General features: G+C 47.6%; 1 protein-coding gene across 2 annotated transcripts in view; it reads right to left on the bottom strand.

The window, feature by feature from the left end:
* The window catches only part of Csmd1 (CUB and Sushi multiple domains 1), a 1,636,907-nt gene that overhangs the window by 126,229 nt on the left and 1,488,687 nt on the right, over window positions 1–21,991 (bottom strand). For both annotated transcript variants that reach the window (XM_048792812.1, XM_048792813.1), the window contains exons 41-42: window positions 15,554–15,763; window positions 4,559–4,747 (exon numbers count right to left, since the gene is read on the bottom strand). In XM_048792812.1, coding sequence (XP_048648769.1) covers window positions 4,559–4,747; window positions 15,554–15,763 — 399 coding nt within the window. The remainder of the gene's footprint in view (window positions 1–4,558; window positions 4,748–15,553; window positions 15,764–21,991) is intronic.

Raw genomic sequence — 21,991 nt, 5'->3', positions numbered from 1 at the left:
TCACATTGTGAAACCAGTGAAGTCCACTGAGAGAATTACAGATACTTAGAGTTTTCTCTAGAATTGTACTAAGATTGCTGCTTAAACTTAAAAGTGTGAGAAAGAGAAAAAACATCTTCCAGTATTAAAACACCAATAAATCCATTTAGTGTGATACTCCTGGCTTATGAACTCTTGGATATTTATGTCCAAGCGCTGAGTGCTCAGGCTCACCTGGGGAGCACCAGGATGTGGCTCAGTCTCACCTGGGGAGCACCAGGGTGTGGCTCAGTCTCACCTGGGGAGCACCAGGATGTGGATCAGTCTCACCTGGGGAGTACCAGGTGTGGCTCAGTCTCACCTGAGGAGTACCAGGTGTGGCTCAGTCTCACCTGGGGAGTACCAGGTGTGGCTCAGTCTCACCTGGGGAGCACCAGGATGTGGCTCAGTCTCACCTGAGGAGTACCAGGTATGGCTCTGTCTCACCTGGGGAGTACCAGGTATGGCTCTGTCTCACCTGGGGAGCACCAGGATGTGGCTCAGTCTCACCTGGGGAGTACCAGGTATGGCTCTGTCTCACCTGGAGAGCACCAGGTATGGCTCAGTCTCACCTGGGGAGCACCAGGTATGGCTCAGTCTCACCTGGGGAGCACCAGGTGTGGCTGGCCCCATGATTCCCTTCCCTTAGGCTGGTTTCCTAGGGATGGTTTTCAGGTAAGGGATGGTGCACTCTGCCACAGGAGGCTGCTATGGTTTGGATATGAGATGTCCCGAGACGCTCATGCTAGGCTGCGTAGCTAGGTTCAGAGATGGAATGATTAGATTATGAGAGCTGTGGCCTCAACAGTGGATTAATCCATTTGATGAGTTAGTGGATTAATAATGTGAATGGATAACTAGGTGGTAACTGCAGGCAGGTGAGGTGTGACTGTAGGAAATAGGTCACTGGGAGTGTGGCTTTGGGAAGTATATCTGTCCCCAGCCCCTCTAGCTCTCTCTCCTTCTGGTTGTCACTGCCTGAGCACCTTTCCTGCACCATGTTCTTCTACGCTGAAGTTCTGCCTCACCTTGGGATGATCAGAGAGTGAACCTCTCACACCGTGACCCCAAAATAAACTCCCTGCTTTAAGTTGCTCTTCTTAGGTATTTTGGTCCTAGCAATGAAAGCTGATCAATAGAAAGTCCTCTTTTGGCAAACAGAGTTTAAAAACAGTATTTATGAATAAAAATAAGAAAAAATAAAGAGAGAATTACATTCTTTGTAGTCATTTTTATTCTAAACTATAAGGAGAGATTAATTTCTATATTTACCAGTCAATTTGGCAAAATCTACTTCTAAAAAGAATGTACATAACTTTTTATGTTGCTTGGGTGGCTAAATGACTTGTGCCCATTATGCAATTAAATTGTACTCTGCTTAGGAAATCTATTAAACTCAAAGAGTACATATTAGCTACCCTAATAATGAGGTTCTACACAACTTCCCACTCTACACACAGTTGAATATTTCACCGTGAGACATGTCATGAGAGTGTGACAGGGATTAAATTTACTTAAAATATCTTAAAACTATACCTACATAATTTTTCAGTGGTAAAGAATTAATTAGGCCAATAAAATATTTGAAATTTTTCAACTACATTTCTAAGTATAGAAAAATATATAATTATCAAATTACATAAAAAATTAACAAGCTATAGCCTTTTAAAGCATGTTTTGACAATTGTAACACTTTTGTTGAAATGAAATTTCTGTGTAATTATGCTATTGAAAAAAATATATATATTATAGCTACATTATGTTTTGAATTTCTCATTACTTTGGGCCATATTTTTTCTTTTGTTTTAATAGACATCATTGTTTTAGACCATAGCTTTTCAGGTAATTTTACAAAATAGGGTCTTTTATGGCTTAACATGAAAATACTTTCAGCATATTAATCCAAATTCATTTAACATTTCCTTGGGCAGACGGATGCCTTAAGGTTTAGAACTCTTGACTGTTAAAGGTCAGCGATGGCCAGCTCTAAGGAAGCCAGCGGAAGTCATTCCAAGTACCTGTTCCTTTCTGAAGTGCTTTGAATCTGACAGCACTGGACCCTGAAGGGCCTTCTCAGCACAACTGCCCTGTGCCGCTGCCATGAATCTGGTGGCAGTGGGCGGCACCAGGCACTAGTGACAGATGCCTCAGTTGAGGACTCCATACGGTCAGCAGAAGGTGCCGGAGTCTCCGTGCAGGGCTGTGGGGCCCCGAAAGGTAGAGTGCATCTTGGAAGTCCCATCTCGCTTCTCAAACAGTCTTCTTATAATTCGAACTATTACCTTCCACAGGCACATGAACTCCTGGGTGGAAATGCTCCGCGGGCTTATGTTCTTACTGCATCCAGTGTGGACAGGGTACTAACACACATTGAGGGCCTTCAGGAAGTCTTCTGGATAGCCCCTCTAATTGCAACCAAATCTCATGTTATGATACAATTTTAGGTGAATCTCATGCTGCAGTTTTTTGTTTTGTTTTGTTTTGTTTTTTTGGTTTTTTTTTTTTTTATACTGTTCATGACCTTATTGGTAAAAAAAAAAAAAAAGAACCATAACTAAGAATCCTGGTCTGGTAAAGTTCTCGGCCACAAAGGGGTCTGGCCTTGGCTGTTGCTCTGGGAGGTCCCCCTGGACACCTGCAGGAAGGCTTGGAGTGGGGTGAGGCTGGTACCAGTGGTAGTGCTGGGGGGGCTCGTGGCCACACCTGGAAGACCTATGGTGGGATTCAGGCTGGTTGTGACTCTGATTGTCCACTTGGGTCTCAGCTGGCAATCACCCATGTCCATGGGACGCAGCCCATAGAGACTTTGATGCTACGGTTCAGGTGAGCATTCCAGGTGGGTGGCACTCTGTATGTGGTTGCAGGTTGATGCGGAGCGAGCAGTGTGTCCTCTCCTCCCTGCCCGTGTGTCCTCCGGCTGGACGACTCCCACACCCCTTTTCCTGTTAGCACTGATGAACATGTTGTAGTTTCTTGTACCTTCGTGAGTTTCTGTGATACTGGACCCCAGGCTCGTTTTGGAGTCTGAAAGCTTAAGTCTCACAGTCTGGCTGACTCTGGGTGGGATTCCACACCATGATGGAATTAGAATATACGGCTTCACTTCAAAGTACATCAGCAGAAGGGTATTTGGTTATTTTCATACTAACAAAATAATTCTAAACCAAACCAGTTTTTTCCATATTTTAAAATTCAACTAAAAGTAATGAAATCAAATTAAATATTTAATCATTCTTCTTCAATATCAACCCAAGGAATCTACTTTACATGAATTCAAATTCAGGGAAAAATAAGACATAATTTTAATTCTGGCAATTTCAAAGTGATTTATGCATATAAATATCAGTTTTCTAGGTGGTGCTGGAGGATGGACCTACTCATGCTAACCACCTGCTCTACCACTGAGCTACAACTCCAGCCCTAAATGTGTTTTTAAGTGGAAAGTAGTAAGAATTAAAGGTTTTTAAAAATGTCTTAATGAAAGAAAGACCAGATAATTGCTCATATGCTTAGTCTCACAAAGCCAATTTATAATAAATATTGAGCCAAGATGAGAAATTTTCATGTACAGCCAAGATTATTCTCTTCATAATTGTTTTTTAATGGAAAATATAGGTAAAATTTGTGACTTTTAAGGTCTACTTGACTTGCTTGCTTTGCTTCTTCAGTAGAAATCCAAACCTGGATAGTCTCTCCCTTTCACTGGGGGGGTAAAGTGCTCAGCATCTCAAAGCTGCATGGAGCTGGCCACTTTCTTTCTTCGTTCAAAGGTACTGTGTTTATAAGGCTAGAACACTGGGTTTCCAGGAGATTTTCCGTTACACATCATTCCTCCTAAATGCTGTACCTCCTCAATTCATTTCACCTTGGTATTGAAAAAACGTCTAAGTGATAAAAATTGGAGGTTATAGGGAATCTGTGAGAAAGGACCCAGCACAGAGGAGGGGGCGTCCAGTGAGCCCGGGTCATGCTCCACATCTGTAGGATCCTGACAGCATCTCCCTGGAGTCCCCAAGGCCAAGCACTGCGGGGCTCCTGCTCCGAGCCTGCTTATACCTTCAGGGTTCTCTATGTCCACAAAGCACTATTTGCCCATCAGGGCCCACTGCAAAATGGACTTGGTGTCACGAGACACAAATGTGATGTGCGATTACAAGAAGACAGACCTCAGATCAAATCCACAGACACCCTTCTCCCCTCTGATCTCACACTTTGAGGGACCATTGTGCTCGGTGCTGTTTTCCCTCTCTTCTTCTGCACCTCCGCTCCACCCGCTCCTTGGCCTGGGGTTGCAGTATAATTGTTTATTCACTTGTCATCCTTATAGTTCCCTTGAGACCAGGACCTATTTGGGTTTTTAACATTTTAATATTTGGTGATATGTTCCTAAACTACTAAGTGGCATGAGTGTCACACAGGAGATTCTCAATAAATATTTGCTGAATAAATGGGTGAATTGCTGTACATGTTCATTTAATATTTGCTGCACTGCTACAACCATGAGAAGTTAAACTGCCCCCGAGAAGGACGACGGACCCACCGTCACATCGTGGGAAGGGGTGGTTCCAGTTTCTGTTGATGCCGTGCTGACAGGTGAGGACGGGGTGGCCCAGGAGGACGTACCCTGGGTAGCACTCAAACGATATGGACTGCCCCACACTGTAATCCGAGTTGGTCATGTACCCGTTCTGGAAAGGCGGTGGGTCCGGGCAGTTCTGCAATTCATAGGCTGAAAGGCAAACAGAGGGCAAGAGGTGAGTCAGGCTTTCCGAGGACCAGTGTGGCTGGCTGCACACAGCTTCTGAGGTGGACTTTCCCGACACAGGCTCTAAGAAATATCTTTCCAAGGAGTCAGTTGCCATCCTGAATAAATTAAAGAATAATTATCAGCAATAGTGGAGTTATAACCACACACATTTAATGAGTACTTACTGTGTGCCTTAGAGGAAATATAGCATATACCAAAAAATAAAATTGACAATATTTACCTTGGAAAGAAGGTACAATTTAATTTGAAAAGTAATATAAATGATGATAAAAATTGCCTATAAAGAATACTGAGTTAGCATGGGCCCAAAGCTTTTTCTTTTTCTTTTTCTTTGTAATTTAACAGAGAAATAGGTAAGAGTGGTTTACCTTGTGATCATACCCCTCAGTGGCTCTGAGACTTTTCTTTTTTTTCAGGATAATATATGGCTTTATTTTCTATATGAGAAAAAGCAGATCATTTAACAATAGAAATCACATATATATCTTGTTTCCCAGATGAACTCTATATTTCTAGTGAATGAAATCCATATTTTAAACTTAGAGTCTCCTATTTCATTGAATGTGGCTCCCTGAACTTGCTACTCATGGAAGGAAGAGAGGTTCAGCTCTGAGTGAGCACGTTGCCCTTTGTGGGGAAGCAGCAGAAGGCAGGAGTAGAGCGCTATGGGAAAGACATGCCTTACAGCAAGATCTCTTAGCTGCTCACTACATAAATTTTAGATAGATCATTTAGCATTTCTTTTATTTATTTGTTCTAATTAGTTAGGCATGACATCAGAATGTATTTTGGTTCACTGTATGCAAATGGAACACGACGTTTCATTTCTCTGGTTGTGCAGGATGCAGAGTCCCACCATTTGTGCGATCGTATGTATCCCCAGGGTAATGAAGTCCTTCTCATTCCACCATCTTTCCTACCCCCAGGCCCCTCCCCACCTCTCCCGCCCCCCTTTGCCCACTCCAAAGTTCTCTGAGGCCTTTTTTTAAAGGACCTGGTTTTCTTCCTCTTCTCCCTCTCCTCCTCCCTAACCTGAGTGCAGGGAACAAGATTACCCTGAGTTATCTGTGCTCCACAGGAAGGAGATGTCTCCAGAGGACCTAGAAGTGACAAGGGAATCCCAACACACCATCAGGGTGGCGTGGGACCCCCTTCTTTAAGGAAGTCTTTGAGTAGCTCTTTAACAGCTGGGTTTTCCCTGATGGTCAGACTCACAGCCTCAGGGCAGGAGTCCCTGTGTTTCTCCTTTTCTAGTAAAGCAATAAACCTTTTCTTTCCTTTTTCTGAAAACCACGTACTCATTATTAAATTGTCAAGAATTAGCACTGGGGCAATATACTTCCCATATGACCACTATAATCTAAGTGCTTTCAACCAGAAACATGAACTGTAGTCGTATTGTTTTGCCTCACTTTATTTATTACACATAAAATAGGGAAATCCATTCCATTTTCTTTAATTTTTCTAAAAAAAAAAAAAAGTAAAAATAAGACTGTGGAATCACGAAGGTGGTAGTTGCTCTGGGCACAATTTTACGATTCGGAGTTCACCATGCTTTGTCATTAACTTGGTGCTCCTTGGGAGAGGGGCTAGAGGACCAGACCACACCTACTGTTTGCAGCCCATGCTGCTAAGTTCTGCCCATTAGTAAGAGTTAGCTAGTGTGTGGAGTGGGTGCAACTCCTGAGGTGACCCTGTGGCTAAAGAGCCCTGCAGGCTGGAGCACACCCACACAGAACTGGGGTGGGGACTCGCTCCTCACAGTGACAGGCTGAGGAGGAAGCTGCTGGGAGCCACGCCACCACCTTCAGGCCAGCTACCCAGGACCCCCGGGACCCAGTGAAACAGAAAGGACTGGTGACTCTATAGGACTGACGGCAAACAGAGCAGTGACCAAAGATGCAGGGACCCCAGAGAGCTGGCCCTAGGGAATGGCCTGGAAGAAAATTCCAACCCTGCAGGTGGACAGTTTAGCCATCAGCACCTGGAAGAGGGTGGGTTATCTGAAATCTGTGAACGCACACTGAGAGATCATTCTCTCTACAGCGCCTGCTGGGGGCTTTCTGGATTTTGGACTTTCTGATTTAACTGCCTGAAGTGGAGGGGAGGGACAGGAGTGAGGGGACAAAGGGAGCAGGCAGCTCGCAGGGCCCGAGGAGCTGGTGGAGGTCCACACAGAGTCTTAGAACACAACACAACCAGAGGGCGCAGAGCAGGAACTGGCTGTGTTCACGGTCTAGTCGGGATAACCCAAGGTGGACCACCATGGCCAGATGTCTGCCGGGACAATCAGGGTGTGCAGGACGGGGGCTCTTGCCAGTCAGCAGAGCGGGGCTTCCTCAACACCTGCCGAATGCTGAGTCCTAGGGAGACGTGAAGTTTCACCACCATTCCTACGTTTTCTACATTTCGGGAACTTCTAAAAGGGCATGTTTTCTCCTTAAAATAACCATATACAATGATATTAGGTCATCTGGATGACTCACTGATGGCCACATGATCAGGGACCCTCTACAAAAGCAGAGTGAACAATGCTGCAGGAAAACTGGGTTTAAGGCTTAGCCTAGGAAGTAATGACATTTACAGGGATCGCTGCTCTGGGAACCTTCAGAGAAGAAAAGCTGAATGTTTAAACATGTTAATTGCAGACTTATTTACACTAGAGTAATCCAAATGTCTCAGCAAATTATGATGTATGGACTTAGGTGCCACACAGTCACTTTGCTCAGTCTTACGCGCACACACGCACGCACACACACACACACACAGCCCCAAGCTGCTACGTGCAGCTCCAGGCTTTTGACTTGGCAATGGTTTGGAAGTTCCGCCACACTCTGGCTCTCATTCCATCTTCGCCTGGGTTAGTGATGTGCGGCAGGATCCTCTCCTGATGCTGGTGGCCGCCGTGAGCCTGGCCAAGGGCCTCTGGTCATGACCCTCCAGGGGGCTTGTGCTGGACCCTGGTGCCGCACAGACAAGGGGCACTGAGTGCATTTCCAGCTCATGATGGGCCTCAGGCCATGAGCATGTCAGAATCCAGGAGCCCCTGTGTCCACACACACACAGGAATGTGAGTTCTCTAGACGCCCAGTGTGGTGAGATCCGTGGCTGACAACAGCTCAAAATGGGTGGATCCCACCTGTAGCCGCAGGCCCACCTTTCAGTGCCCCCAGGTTGTAATGGTTATCATACGCGCAGTGTCACCACGTCTGACCCCAGCTGACGAGCAGCTGGAGAGCACAGGAGTCAGTAGGCATGGCCCACTGTACCACGAAGCAGGGGCAGCTGCTGATGCTGAGCGACTTGCTAACCCGGAGCTTTCTTTGGATGAGTGGCCCTGAGAATCAGTATGGAGACCAAAGACAAATTGGCAACCAGAGAATGAATGTGCTTACCCATACATGCACACATGTGGTTTGTCATCTTGAAATACCATTTATAACAAGGGTCTAATTGCCAAGTGGGTGTTCTAGTGCTGCTTTTGGCAAAGCTGGATTGCACACAGGACTATTGAGTCAGCTGCCCAGCGCCTTCCGTAAGGGTCTCCTGCAGAGGTGATGACTACAGGGCCGGCCCTCAGCACGGTTAGTTGGAGCTCTCACATGGTACTTGAAAGACCAGACACTCAGAGGATCTGCTAGTGAGCGTGTGCAGAACGCCAGAGCGTAGGGCCAAGTGCAGGCCTGTCTCGCTCGCCCTGACGCATGCACCCAGACCCCCCATATCTCTGTTCCCCTGCTGCGCTGCTCCCCGGCCACCCTAACCCAGCGCACCACAGAAGGCCACAGGAGGCTGTTCCTGCAGCAGGGCCACATGTCCTAGAGAGAGGCCCAGTGCGTATGGCTGAGATTGCTCTGCAGACCTTTGCACTTAGATGGCGTGGACAGTCCAGGCTGGGCTCTGACCTTCAGCGTTGTTCCTGCCGGGACAGGGGCTGGCCTACCAGCACCAGCTGCTTGCTTTGCATTTCAAGGTTCCCGGGCGTCTCCTGCATTCCAACAGCTCCATGGAGCTTCCTCTTTGAGACCCAGTATCTTTCTTTTCCATAGCCCCAAACTCATTTCTCAAAACTGCATTAAGTATAATATGAGCTTCAGTGGAAAACTTTGCTCATGACTTAGCATTGCCGTGGAGGTGCCTCACGGGCATCAGTGACCACACACAGTGAACCGGGCACTGGTGATGGGCATTGCTGGTATGCATCCACAGCAGGCAGCGGGGTTCAGCACAGACATCCGCAGAACACAGTCCTAGGCAAATGAATATGCGCAGTCCCCTACCTCCTTGGGCAGTTTGTGGGGTGATTAACTTCACTGCAGCGAAGTTCACATCGGGGTATGTGAACCCAGAGGAGAAGGTCCAGGCCTTACACCGTCCATGTCAACAACCAGGTTGAGGTGGAGCATGCAGGCTGTTTCCAGCTTCTCGCCCATGAGGCTCTGCGTCACAGCTGTAGGCTGCTCTCCTAGTTACTCAGGAGTGCTCCTTCTTTTCTTGATGGCATCTGCATCACGAATTGGCTGCCCGTAGAATATCTCACAGGTACAGTATCCCCACTCCCGCCATTCGCAATGGCTACGATGACATGCACTAAGGGAGAGCTGCGAGCTTGTAATCAGAAGCAAGTCCCCAGCTGCCCGCTCTACATAAAGGTGGTTTAGTTGCTGCTCCTGAAGGGAAAATTGGTGTCCACTAAACAGCCCACTTCCCATAAACCTGATTCACACAGAACCCACAGCTTTGGGACTGTAGTGATGAATATCAGATTTACCATAACCTATTGTCTTCTAAAAATGACATATGTCTGGCACATATCTAGCAAAAGCAGGACGAAAAGAGTAGACCTCTGGAAAACAAAGATCTTTTTAACTTTCTATGGCTAAAGTACTTAAAATCACCTTTAAGACTGTCAGCACTGGACAGTTCCATCCCCAGGCTGTAAGTGCTTTATCATGCAGGGGACAAAAACAGACACAGAGACTCAATATGTCCAAAGACAGAACCACTAAACCCAAAGGAAATGAGACCAAAACTGTTAGTGCACCAAACCTTCACAAGTATTATCAAATCTAAGTTCCAATCAGCCATGCTAGAGCCATGAAACAAAATGGCATCCAGAATTGTATCTCCCAAAAGGATTCCTTCATGTGGATCTGGGAAAATAACTTGGGATTTGCACCCATCAGTCTCGGCCATATTCACATCAGGGGTTTAAGTGTTGAGTGTTACGGTGACAGTGAGCCCTGTAGTCACCCTTCACTATCTGCTGCTCTTTGGACCACCGTCCATTCAGCTGGGAAGCACTTCTGTGGTAATCTGTTTCGCAGCTCTTGAGTTGGGAAGGGGGCACGTGAACTTCACAAACTTAACAAAGTTCCTTACAAGTCATTTAACTTCAAGACAGCTGCGTCAAAAATGTTTTTGACCTTTACATGGTCATAAATAAATGACAAGGCTGAAGAATATGGTGCACGGCCCAGACATCATTGAGAATGACAAGAATCATCTGTGAATGGCAGGCAGCAGCTGCCTGATCCATGCATAATACTGTGGGTTGTTAATTAGAACCGTAGCCGATGAATCTTAAGTGGAAGCTGGAAATGTCTATGCGACCTACCAATCAGAGCTGTCACTTTCCCAGGCTATACATTTTATAAAATAACAGATACTACTAAGCGATCTAATTATTCTCTGTTAGATATCATAGCCTACCAGAAATTGGAACACCCCAAATTTATGTTCTTGCTTTTTATTTAATGATTTTATATCTCTCACTTATAACTCTCATTTGTAACAAAGATGTTTTTAAGTGATTTTTGTACTTGGAGCACTCAGAGTTGGGTATCAATCAGAAGGTGCTTATCTTCCATGGGGACTCACAGATCCACATGTCCAAAGGCCACAGGACATCCAGGAGCTCGGCAGACAGGTAGCTGACTCTGGAGAGGGCCTGAGCTGACCCCAGGGGGCCCCACTGCAGGTGCAGGCCAGAGACTTCCGGATGCTCATGAAGCAAGAGGGAAGGGAGGGTGGTGGCCCTATGGCACCTCACGTATGGCCTAGGGCTAAACCTGGGCAATTTCTAAAACAGGAACCCACGGCAGTGGACCTTTGATCTAGGCAATTTCTACAAGTATATTTTTGGTGGAGTTTGTTTGCGAACTACTATTTTAACTCTTTTCAAGTTAAAATGATCAGTAGCTTTTGGAATTATGTTTACATAGCTACCTGGAAAACATCAAGAGAAAACCAACAAAATTCTTCACATTCCTTTTAACTATGGAGTTTAGAAATTATTTGAGATAAGCAAATTTGAAAACTACATGGCAAATCGTACTAGAAAGGGAATGCATATTTGAGTTTTTGTGGTATTGTTAAGGGAAGAAAAGAGGAATGTTGAATACAGAATTAAAAATATTCAAAATGGAAATGACTTCTCAAAATTTTTTACTGTCAATTAAAATAGACCAATTAGGTGGTAGCTAATAGTTTGAAATATATAATTGTTATACTTTTCTTATTGGCTCAGATTTTAAGATGTTAATTAAAATGAGATTTACCTGTAATAATCTAGTTTAATATGATGATCAGGAATAAAATGCTATTAATAAAAATGTAATTAATTAATTAATTACTTTATTTAGTTTTGGGTACCAGGGATTGAACCCAGGGATACTTAACCACTGGGCCACATCCTCAGTCCTTTTTTTTTTTCAATTTTGAAACTGGGCCTTACCAAGTTTCTTAGGGTCTCGCTGATCTGCTGAGTCTGGCTTTGAACTCACTATCCTCCTGCCTCAGCCTCCCAAACCATTGGGATGACAGGTGTGCACCACCTTGGCCAGAGAAATGCTTTACTTTAATAGAACCCACTTCAGTAGGAACTGAGGAGACGTGGGGAGAAGTGAGAACAACGGCAAGGAGAGGTGCGTTCACACCGGGGACCCCTCACTGCCCACCTATGTTACCACAGTCAGTCCTTGTCCCCAGTGCCAATCCAGTAAGGAGGACACACTTTTAAGAAAAAGGGAAAAAAGCTTAATTGCTTTGCCAGTAAAAGAGAAGCCTAGGGAACTCGGGTCCCAGAGGCTGCGATTCTGCCCATGAGCAGGAACAGGGGTTTTTAAAGAAGTGATTCACCCACCCTAAGTACAGGCATGAAGTCACGGATGGTGCGACTCTGTGTTGTGAACAACCAGAGACAGGAAAACTGGTCTGTGTGTGTCCTATGAATTGAAACGCATTCTGCTCTCATGTATAACAAGTTAAGTAAATAAATAAATTTTAAGAAAAAGAAGTGATCCAAAGCCTCTTCCAGGTGCTCTCTGTTGGAGTTGTAATTCACTTGGGAATTTGGGAAATGGTCATTTCTGAGATCTTCTGGTGCCATCCCCCAGTCTGAATCACTGAATGTGTACATCACGGAAGTGGCCTGGAGACCTTCTCTAGGAAATGTTTACAATGTCGTAAGTTGATTTTAAATTGAAGCCAGAAATCTGAACTGTCATGAGTCCTTCAGCTGAGTTCTCTCAGAGTGAGATTATTCAGAGTAAACCTTGGAGGGTAGGAGTGTGGGGTGACTATGGCAGCCCTCCCACTCATCCTGCACTGGGCCCCCTCTTCTGGAGCAGAGCCTGCTGGGGGGCTGGGGAGATGTGTCTGGGCTGCAAAACCAGAAGCGACTCTCTCCCAGCTTTCCTGTCAGCGAGCGTGGTCAGCGAGCAAGCTCCTAAAACACAGGCCTGTGAATGGAACTGGGAGGCTCAGCCCTGTCCCCAAGTCTTGCCTGACTGTGGCCCTGACACTGGAGGTGCAACAGCCACCTCCAGGTGATGGGGGCAGTCCCCCTGTGCAGGTTTCACCAGAGCACGCCTGAAAGACTGCATCAGCCTGGGGACAGAGGATGGGCTTCTGATGGACTTGATCAAGACCTTTTGGAAAACCTCTCCCTTGAGATGAAAATCCTCATCAAAGCCTCTCACCAGCTTTACCACCTAGGACTTTCTCAGGGGCTAGAAGAACCCTTTGGAACGTGTCCCCTATGCAAATAGGGCCCTGTCCCTCTGTGGGAGCTGGGCTCCTGCAGCCCTGGCGATGGGAGGAAGTGCACTTCTTCTCTGGGAGATGCTGGAGAGCAAACATGGCATCTGGTGGTCCACCCTGCTGGCTGGTGCAGCCTGAGAGGACCAGAGACAATCTGAGGCAAACGCACAACCTTGAGCCCAGAGGAGAACTGTCCCAAGGTCCCTGACAGAAGCCATGGGGAGCCCTGGGTGCAGGAAGAGCCTGCTGCTCACGGCCAGACGGGGCTGCTGGGCTGCAGACGAGCACCCCCAGTATCAGGTCTGCCCCACCCCATCACCTGCCAGGCAGGAGTGTCCCCAGAGACCAGTGCCAAGATCCTGGCAATCAAGACAGGCCCAGGAAATGAGGGTCCTAGGAGACCCTTCACACAGACGCCATCCAAACCCAGATGCTTCTTGCCAGGGGCAGGCGCGGTCAGAGGGGGTGCTCTAGCCAGGGGCTGCTCCCTTTCAAGATGGAAATTTTTAGATTAATGTTTCTAAAGACTTGTTTTAAAATACAAAATGCTGCCTGAAGGGGCAATGATTTAAGCCCCAAGACATTTACATATCAATGCCATATGGAAGAACTTTAAATTTCTACTTTCAAATTTTTAAAAATATTCCCACTGGTATTCACTCCGCCCCTCCCTGCCCCTTGGCCTCAACTTCATGAGGAGGAGACTCCTGATAAGAGTTTTAGGTGCTTTGGAAATGAGGAGGGCCACACCCAGGGCCCATAACACACTAGAAGTGACCACAAAATCCCTTTAAAACAAATTCAACAAGACAGCTGCAGCAGAAGAAAATGAGATTTGATGTCTCCACCAAACTGTAAAAATATGTCAACTAAGTCAAGCAGGCCCCACGCCACAAGGCAGGGCAGCCACGCTTCCCGGGCAGGGGCAGGGGCCAGGACCTCAGCTTGAGGAGAGTGCACCAGAGCGGCCGTCCATGCTGCTGTCAGTAGGCAGAGCGTGGCCTCTGCAGCTCCTGGAACTCGCCCTGGACTTGCTGGAGTCTTCTCTGTTTGTGTTTTGAGGGTGGCTGAGTCTCACTAGGACAGTGTGTGTGGACTTACACGTGGATTTTAGGTGGGCATAGGTAAGTTTGACGGGTGGACAACAAGCCCAGGGCGCAGCCAGGAGAAAGCTGCTGTCACAGCACCTCACCACCTCTTCCTGATCAAGTGCACTTGTGGGGTGTGTGCGTGTGTGTGTGTGTGTGTGAGAGAGAGAGAGAGACAGAGAGAGAGAGAGAGAGAGAGAGAGAGAGCAGTCTGCACATACTTGGAGCACTGTTGGGAAAGATCTGGACAGGCATGCTGTAATGTGGCAGGAGAGGCCACGCCCAGGGCCTCTGAAGGCAGGTGACACATGCAGGCCCAGGCCACCTGCAGCTGGAGCAGGAGCACTCGTCCTTCCCAGAGGAGGAAGAGCAAGACGGTGCCTGTGCAGGTGGACCACAGCCACTTTGTGAGGGGAAGTTGCTTTCTCTCTGAGGTTTTCCGTGTGCATATGTGGCTGTGTGCATGTGTGTGCATGCACATGTGTGTTCAAGTATATGCATGTACATGTGCACACGTATGTGCATGTGTACGTGTGTGTGCATACATGGGCAGGTTTGCATGTGCATGAGTGTGGGTGTGTGCACGGGTGCCATGTATGTGTGTGTGTGTGTGTTTGAAATGTGAGTGTGTGCATATGTGTGCCCGTGGGTGTGTGCAAATGCCTGTCAAGTAAGAAGTGATGCATCTGCCAAGGAGGGTGACAAAGTAAGCTGGGAGCAGTGACGACTGGTGCGTGGCCTGTGGGGTCTGCTGAAGCCCCGCAGGTCCCCGGGGAGCCTCCGTTGCCTCCCAGGAGACCAGCCTATGCCACAGTGTGGGGAGAATTAGGTCTACACTTGAACATGGAACGCAGCCTCCTTCCGTAATCAGTTATTAAAGCTGTTCTGAGGTCGGTGTGTAAAGTCAAGGAAGGCTAAGCCACATGGAAAAGGAAGATAGGCTGCGTTTGATATTTCCAGTTTCATTGATCTAACAACCGCCAAGGAAAGGCCAGACAAATTACTTCACATGAAATGAAAATGCTGAACTTTTTCACGTGTCAAAATGCTTTGATAACATGGGCGATTCCACGTTAGGATGGTGAATGGAGGGCAGAGTCCAGGCTCTGTTTTCTCTCTCCTGCATGATCTCAGCCTGACCCGAGCAATGCCTGTGGCCACCTCAGCATCACATGTTGGCATGTGTAGGGGACGCTGCCAGCTCCAGTGCCACTGTGGCCTGACCCACATGCCAGAGGACTCCAGGTCCCACAGGGACAGGAGTGGAGAGAGGCTCTGTGGCTGGGAAGGCAGGAGAGGCACCAGGGTGGGAGGGGGGTGTGTGGTGGGAGGGGTGTGGGGTGGGTGGTGTGGTGGGTGGGGTGTGGGAGGGGGTGTGTGGGGAGGGGTGTGGGAGGGGTATGTGGTGGGAGGGTTGTGGGAGGGGGCTGTGGGAGCCCCGCTGGAGCTGCTCCTGCCTGCTGTTCCTGGGTGCTGTGTGTCCTCAGCCTGATGACAAACATGGCTCTGCCACCCATTAGAACCCAACATGAACGTTAACCTGGCTGTGCCAGTCTCAACCAGTCAGGGAGACTTACATTAAAATTCAATTTAAATATAAAAGCGTATTCACACATTTATATTTTTGGTTCCTTACCTTGGTAAGTGAGTTTAAACCCTTGCCGGTTTTGTGAATGGTCACTATAAAAGCGGATGAGGGTCTCGTGCGTTGTGCTCAGCAAAGCCAAGGGCAGATCTGTGCCACTGAACTGCCCAATCATTGGGCTGGTGTGGTAAGGTCCATTTTGAATTTCCAGGTAGTCATGGTTAGCTTCAGTAGAGAAATTCAGAAATTGGATGTGTGCACCTATGTAAAAACAGGCAAATTATTGACAGTTTACAAACTCATAAAATTCATGCTTATCAACAGCGACTGTAATTGTGTTTTTCTATGACACAGTAACTCACTGGAGGGCAACATGCACTTGGTTCACCTCTCCCACCTGTGGCTGTGTGATCTTTATCCTGGATCAATTAATGTCCATGGGTCAACCACTGTGGACTATGAATGTGGCCGGCATGCTGCACAGAGGCACACAGGTACAGTCCTGAGGACAGTGATTAGCACACATGCTCACGGCATGGTTTCTTCCAGTTGCTATCATAGTTATTACAGCCTTAAACTCCAGGTGGAATTATACATAAATTATACATAAAGCTCTGTCAAGGGAGAAGCCAACATCCTTTGAAAGAAATATGCAACAAACTTTAAAAGTTCCTTTTAAGCTAACTGATGATCACACCTTTGTACAAGAGATTTATTATCTCAACAGGTGGTCATTTTCAGTTGCATTATGTAAACAAAGCAGATTAGTAATATTTAAATATTTATAAGAAACCCAGTATGATGAACTCTACTGTAACTCAAAATTCAACAACATCCTGGCCTTGCCCAACATACCCAAAGATTGTCCAGATAAGCAACATCTCTGGTATCATGTTGATCTGGGCATGAAATAAACTATGGCTAAAGTTTGGAAGAAAGTCGAAATCAAGAGAGAAACTTGCTATGGTGCTGAGACATTTGGAAACTCATTGCAGTGTCCAAAACATTTCAATTTGTTTAAAAAGTATATTAGCACTTCAAAGACAGTGGTCATTGCACACATCCATGTGATCCAGTGAAGAAGGTGGGCAGTAAAATCTCAGCTGAGGCCAGTACAGCTCACATGGGAAGGTTTACTGGGAATAGCTTCTCTCCTTTTTTCCCTAATGCCGTGCTGGGGATCAGGGACAGGGCCTCTCCCGTGCTGGGCAGCGCCTGCCCTGGGCTGAGCCCAGCCCCTCCTGCTTCCCATGGCTGAGAACTTCACTCCTGTTTTCCATCAAACCTATCGTGGTTCCTAGAATGGCCTGTCCTGCCCGAGTGCAGATGCGAAGGGGATCTCAGGGAACATGGCTTCCCTGTGTCCAAGGAACCAGGGTCACCACACCACCGATCGGTGGGGTTTAGAAGAGAAGGTCAAGGAAGAGTGCAGGGGAAGCCAGCAGCATGGAGTGAAACTGGGAGTCGCACAGGAGAAGACCCTCCTTCACGGGAAGGTGTTCTGAGGGGGAGCAAAAGGACAAAAACGGCCCCTCTCAGACCCGAGACCCAGCTGGCCAGCTCCTCTCCTGGACCCCACAGGTGACCGTGGCTATTCCAGCACTCTTCCAGGGGGACGACGAGGGCTCAGGGGGTTAGGATGGTCACTGTAACACGGGGAGACCAGAGTGAGGTCCAGGTGCTCCGGCCGACCACACCCTCACTTCTGTGGTCAGCATGAAACAGGCTGGACCAGAGCTCATGTTCTCGTGAAGTTAACGCCACCCACTGCTCTGGAGAAAACTGGCCTGTATTCAGCTTAGCTAGAAGAGGAAGGACAGGAAGCAGAATAGGGACGACTTCAGGAAGAGGCTGGAGAGGTGACCGCAGAAGAGAAGGAGACCCTGCAGCTCTGTTTAGAAGGAACTACTGCTTGGGGCCCTGGTCTCCCTGCAGCTCTGTTTAGGAGGAACTACTGGATTCCTGCTCGGGGCCCTGGTCTGTACAGGTCGCACCTGAGGAGCCCGGCTGGGACAGCCCTCTGCAGTGGTCTTGGCCATCTGACATCCTCTGCTGTGCACAACCAAGACAAAGGAACCCTTTAATCTTAAAACGTTTCCGTAAATGTTTGTAAACGCCAAATCTTGCTCTTGGCTGAACTGCAGCTGCCAATAAACATTTCCCCCCTAAATTTTAGCAAATGCATTTGGTCAAAAGAAGTTGAGAGGCAGGCAAACACACAGAAGTCTGTGCTGTTCCCCACCCTGTGTGACAGCTCAGCCAGATGACCCCTCAGCAGGCCGCAGGCCAGCATCCGACTTGCCTCCTTAGGATTGCTCAGCTGAGCAGCTTCCTCTGGAGAAGTAGAAATGCACTTTATTACTAATGAGTGAACCATGTGAAGAGCCCTGAGGAGAGAGAGAGGGTGTGTGTGTGTGTGTGTGTGTGTGTGTGGAGTGTGTGAGTGTGTGTGAGTGTGTGAGTGTGTATGTATGTGTGTTTGTGTGTGTGTGAGTGTGTATGTGTGTTAGTGTGTGTGAATGTGAGTGTGTGAGTGAGCGAGTGTGTGGGTGTGTGTGAGAGTGTGTGTATGAGTGTGAGAGAGTGTGTGTTTATGTGTGAGTGTGTAAGAGTATGTGTGAGTGTGTATGTGAGTGTGAGTGTGTGTGAATGTGTGAGTGGGTGTGTGTGAGAGTGAGTGAGTGAGTGTGGGTGTGTGTGAGAGTGTGTGTATGTATGTATGTGTGTGTGTGTGAGTGTGTATGTGTGAGTGTGTATGTGTGAGTGTGTGTGTGAATGTCAGTGTGTGTGAGAGTGTGTGTGGTTGTGTGTGAGAGTGTGTATGAGTGTGAGAGTGTGTGTGAGTATTTATGTGTGAGTGTGTGTGTGTGTGTATGTAGTGTGAGTGTGTGTGAATGTGAGTGTGAGAGTGGGTGTGTGTGTGAGTGTGTGTGAGTGTGTGTGAGTGTGCTCTTCAGGATACTGACACAGCTGCAGCGATTCCTCAGTGGCCGTCACAGCTCTCACGGCAGGTGGAGTAGGGAGACAGAGAAGAGCAACCAGAAGCCACCCACGGAGCCCCCAGCCGTCCTGGGACGTCCAACAGGGGCCAGAGAAAGCGGGAAGCAAGGGCAAGGGTAGGCCATGAAGACCAGCCAACAAGGGGATGGCAAGAACGTGCTCCTCTGAGGGCGTGACGAGGGTGGCACCCCACCCAGAAACATTTTGAAACCTGTGGAATGACACAGTCAAGAAAGGAATGAAGGACAACATCCGAGCGAGGGTAGGAACGCGGAAGTCGGCAGCATCTCCCGTGTAGGATACAGTGCAAGTGGCTTTTTACTCACTTGGAATTAAATATGAAATGGAAATGGAATTATGACGATTCTAATATCGTGAACAAAATTACCATTTTAAGCAGGATAAAGTATCCAGCCACACATCAAACTACCTAATACCCATCAGGAACTAGAAGGCGGCCCAGCTCTAATCTGGTTTAAAGTAGAATCATTCCGCTATCTAAGTTTCAGCAAATTGCATCCAGTTGACATCACAGAGCCTGATTGAAGGGATTAGAATGAGCCCGGCCTCGTTATCCTTCATTATCTCGCAGAGTGACTTGAAACTATGTTATTACAACAAGAAAGCCAGTCCCAACGCCGGTCTGCAGTGAGACTTACACAACCCATTTTCATATGGTAGTTACATTTTGGAAATCGAGTGCCAACAGAGTCACCTGCTCAAAGGACTTTTGCCTCTGGGCTTTGACCGACTCCAGAGTCAGACCTTCATTTTTACTTGACAGAAGCTGTGGATATTAACTGCCCTGCCTGGTCCTCTGTGGGTTTGGCACACCTCCTGTAGACTCCCATCCTTCCCTGCGGTACCGGAGGGTCCTCAGGCCTGGGGTGGTGTTTTGTGCAACCTTAGTACAGTGATTTTGAAAAATGAAAGATCAAGATTAAAAAAAAAAAAAGAAACTTGGTGACATTTCTGTCAACTGTGCCTCTAGACATTTTTAAGAAAATAAGAGCAGAAGTTCATAGTCGGTTCAACTTCACCAACGCAACACACAACTGCAGCCTAAGTTTGTAAAAAGAAAAGAAAAGTCGCACAAGACAGCGGAATTTGGCTCTGCTACCACAGACCTTAACAGGTCAATGAGGTGGCTCGAGGTCAGGCCATAGCCACTTCAAAACACCCAGAGGAGGGCGCTATATTCTGCCCTTTTTAATGAAAACCGGGTGCAGGAACATTTTTGCAACCCGTGAAAGTTTATGCCACTGGTAATTGACAAAGCAAAGATTTCCACTCTCTAAACCCCCAAATCAAATCAGGAGCAACCCGCACATGAGCTGCCCGTCTATCAGGTCCCTGGATGGATTGGAGAGCCTTCCTGTCACCTTGAGGCAGCACGGAAGGGGCTGACACCAGAATGACAGTAGAGAAGCGGGTGGGGAGCTTCTCACCATGCCACCACCACCCGTCACTCTCACCCACCATGCCACCACCACCCGTCACTCTCACCCGTTCCATCGGTGTTGGCCAGTGCTGGCCCAGGGCTGGCTGGGGTGGGCTTGAGGCTGACAGTCACTTCACCCCCACACCCATGAGGTCCCCACTTGGGAGAGCAGTTGGTGCGTCGTCCCTGGAGTCACTCATGAGGACCAGGAGAGCAGTCACACCTGAAGCCTGGCTCACCCCAGCCAGATGCAGGAACATGGCCCACTGTAGAGGCCAAGGAACAGAGACTACACCTAGGAACAGTCCAGAGGACAGAGATGTCCTGCATGAGTCATCTTGAAGTCTCAGTGATACCCCACCCTGAATTCCAATCTGCCAAAGTCCAAAGGCCAGTGATCACAATGTCCTCACCAAGCCAATTTATACTAAATAAGCAAAACTGGAAAGACTCTTATGAACATCCTGGGGCATTTCTCATCTTATTTAGAGGACAAGTGCTCTTTCAATGTATGTTGGAGAGACGCTTCCTGCCATAGGTGCTTTGTGGAAGCCTGGCAGTCTCCGCTTCCCTGGGGCTGAGTGGCATTGCCTGTCACCTGCACGCGTCTCCTGGTATGGGGGGAGCAGTCTTTCCACTCCTATTTTCCAACTTGATGACCCTGATACCCTAGCAGCAGAGTTTCCACCTGGATTTTTAATGTGACAACAGCAGAAATACCCACTCAGCTTCCCATTCTCCCTGCTGGTCCCATTGGGAGATCTGGGCCCTTTCTCAAGTTTTAATTACAGGGAATGTTCCAGAACCCTCCTGCAGTGTGGATGCCAATAGGAAACCATGTAGGAGGTCCAAGAGGGAGAACGTGTGGTTAAAGGCATCTTGGCCACGTGAGATGCGTTCCCAGACTTCTCACAGGAAACTTTTGGAGAGTTTGATCATAGGCTTTGACCCCAAATTTATGGTTAGAAATTCCCAGGGGAGATCTGATATTTGCTTATGGTTTGGGGGATTCTGGGAAGAACCTACTGCCAAAAATAGGGTGAGTCAGAGAGAAAGAACAGGTGTGCTGGCAGGGCTGGGAATCAGTTGGGTCCAGGAGGGGACCTACACCTGCTCTGAGATGCCCTCGGGCGACCCAGACGGGAGTCCCATGCAGCTGAGACCCAGTCATGCGCTGCAGCAAGCCTCGTGATCCCGTTTAAAGACTCGTGTTCCAGGGGAGAAGTCCACCTCTAACACGTGTAGCAACGTGTGGAACTCAGAGCGCAAGAGTTTCCGGTCATAAAGCTCAGGCACAATGGAAAGAAAGGGAGTAACATTTCTCACAGTCTGTAAAACACTGGAAAAATCACTCGGGCCCCAGGGAGAACTCAAAGCAAAGGCAAAGTCACTACAAACACTTGCCATAGCCAGGGTCTCTGCCCTGGGGAGGGCTTGGTCCTCGTGTTCCTCTACCACAGTGGCCTCCTGAGGAAGCCCTTGGTCATGACGCAGCTGCCGAACCCGCGGGGCTACTCAGCAGCCCTCTTCCACGTCCAACAGCCCACGTTGGCCCACAGCACTTCCCCTCAGTGCGCCTGAGCCAGCCGGCCACGTCCTCCGGCCACGACACCCGCTCCAGGGCTCTCTGCTGAGCAAGTGACCCCCACCTGGCCTTTCCACACTCCTGTACACATTCTCCAGGGAACAGCTTAGCCAAAAGAAGACAGGAAGTAACTAAAATGAGAGCTGAAATCAATGTGATTGAAACAAACAAAAACCATTAAAAAATACACAAAATAAAAAGTTTGTTCTTTCAATAAATAAATAAAATTGATAAACCCTTAGCCAACATAACTGGGAAAAAAGGGGGAAAAAACTCAAATTAATGAAATTTGTGATGAAAAAGGAAATATCACCACAGACTATTGAAATACAGACAATAACCGGAAACTATTTTGAAAATGTCTACTCCAAAAAAATAGAAAATCTTGAAGACGTCGACACATTTTTAGAATCACATGACCTACCCAGATCAAGTCAGGAAGACATAGAAAATTTAAACAGAT

This window comes from Marmota marmota, unplaced genomic scaffold, assembly GCF_001458135.2.
Source record: "Marmota marmota marmota unplaced genomic scaffold, marMar, whole genome shotgun sequence".
NCBI classification, from domain to species: domain Eukaryota; kingdom Metazoa; phylum Chordata; class Mammalia; order Rodentia; family Sciuridae; genus Marmota; species Marmota marmota.
Note: the sequence above shows the minus strand (reverse complement) of the source record. Positions and strands in the feature narration are given on the sequence as shown.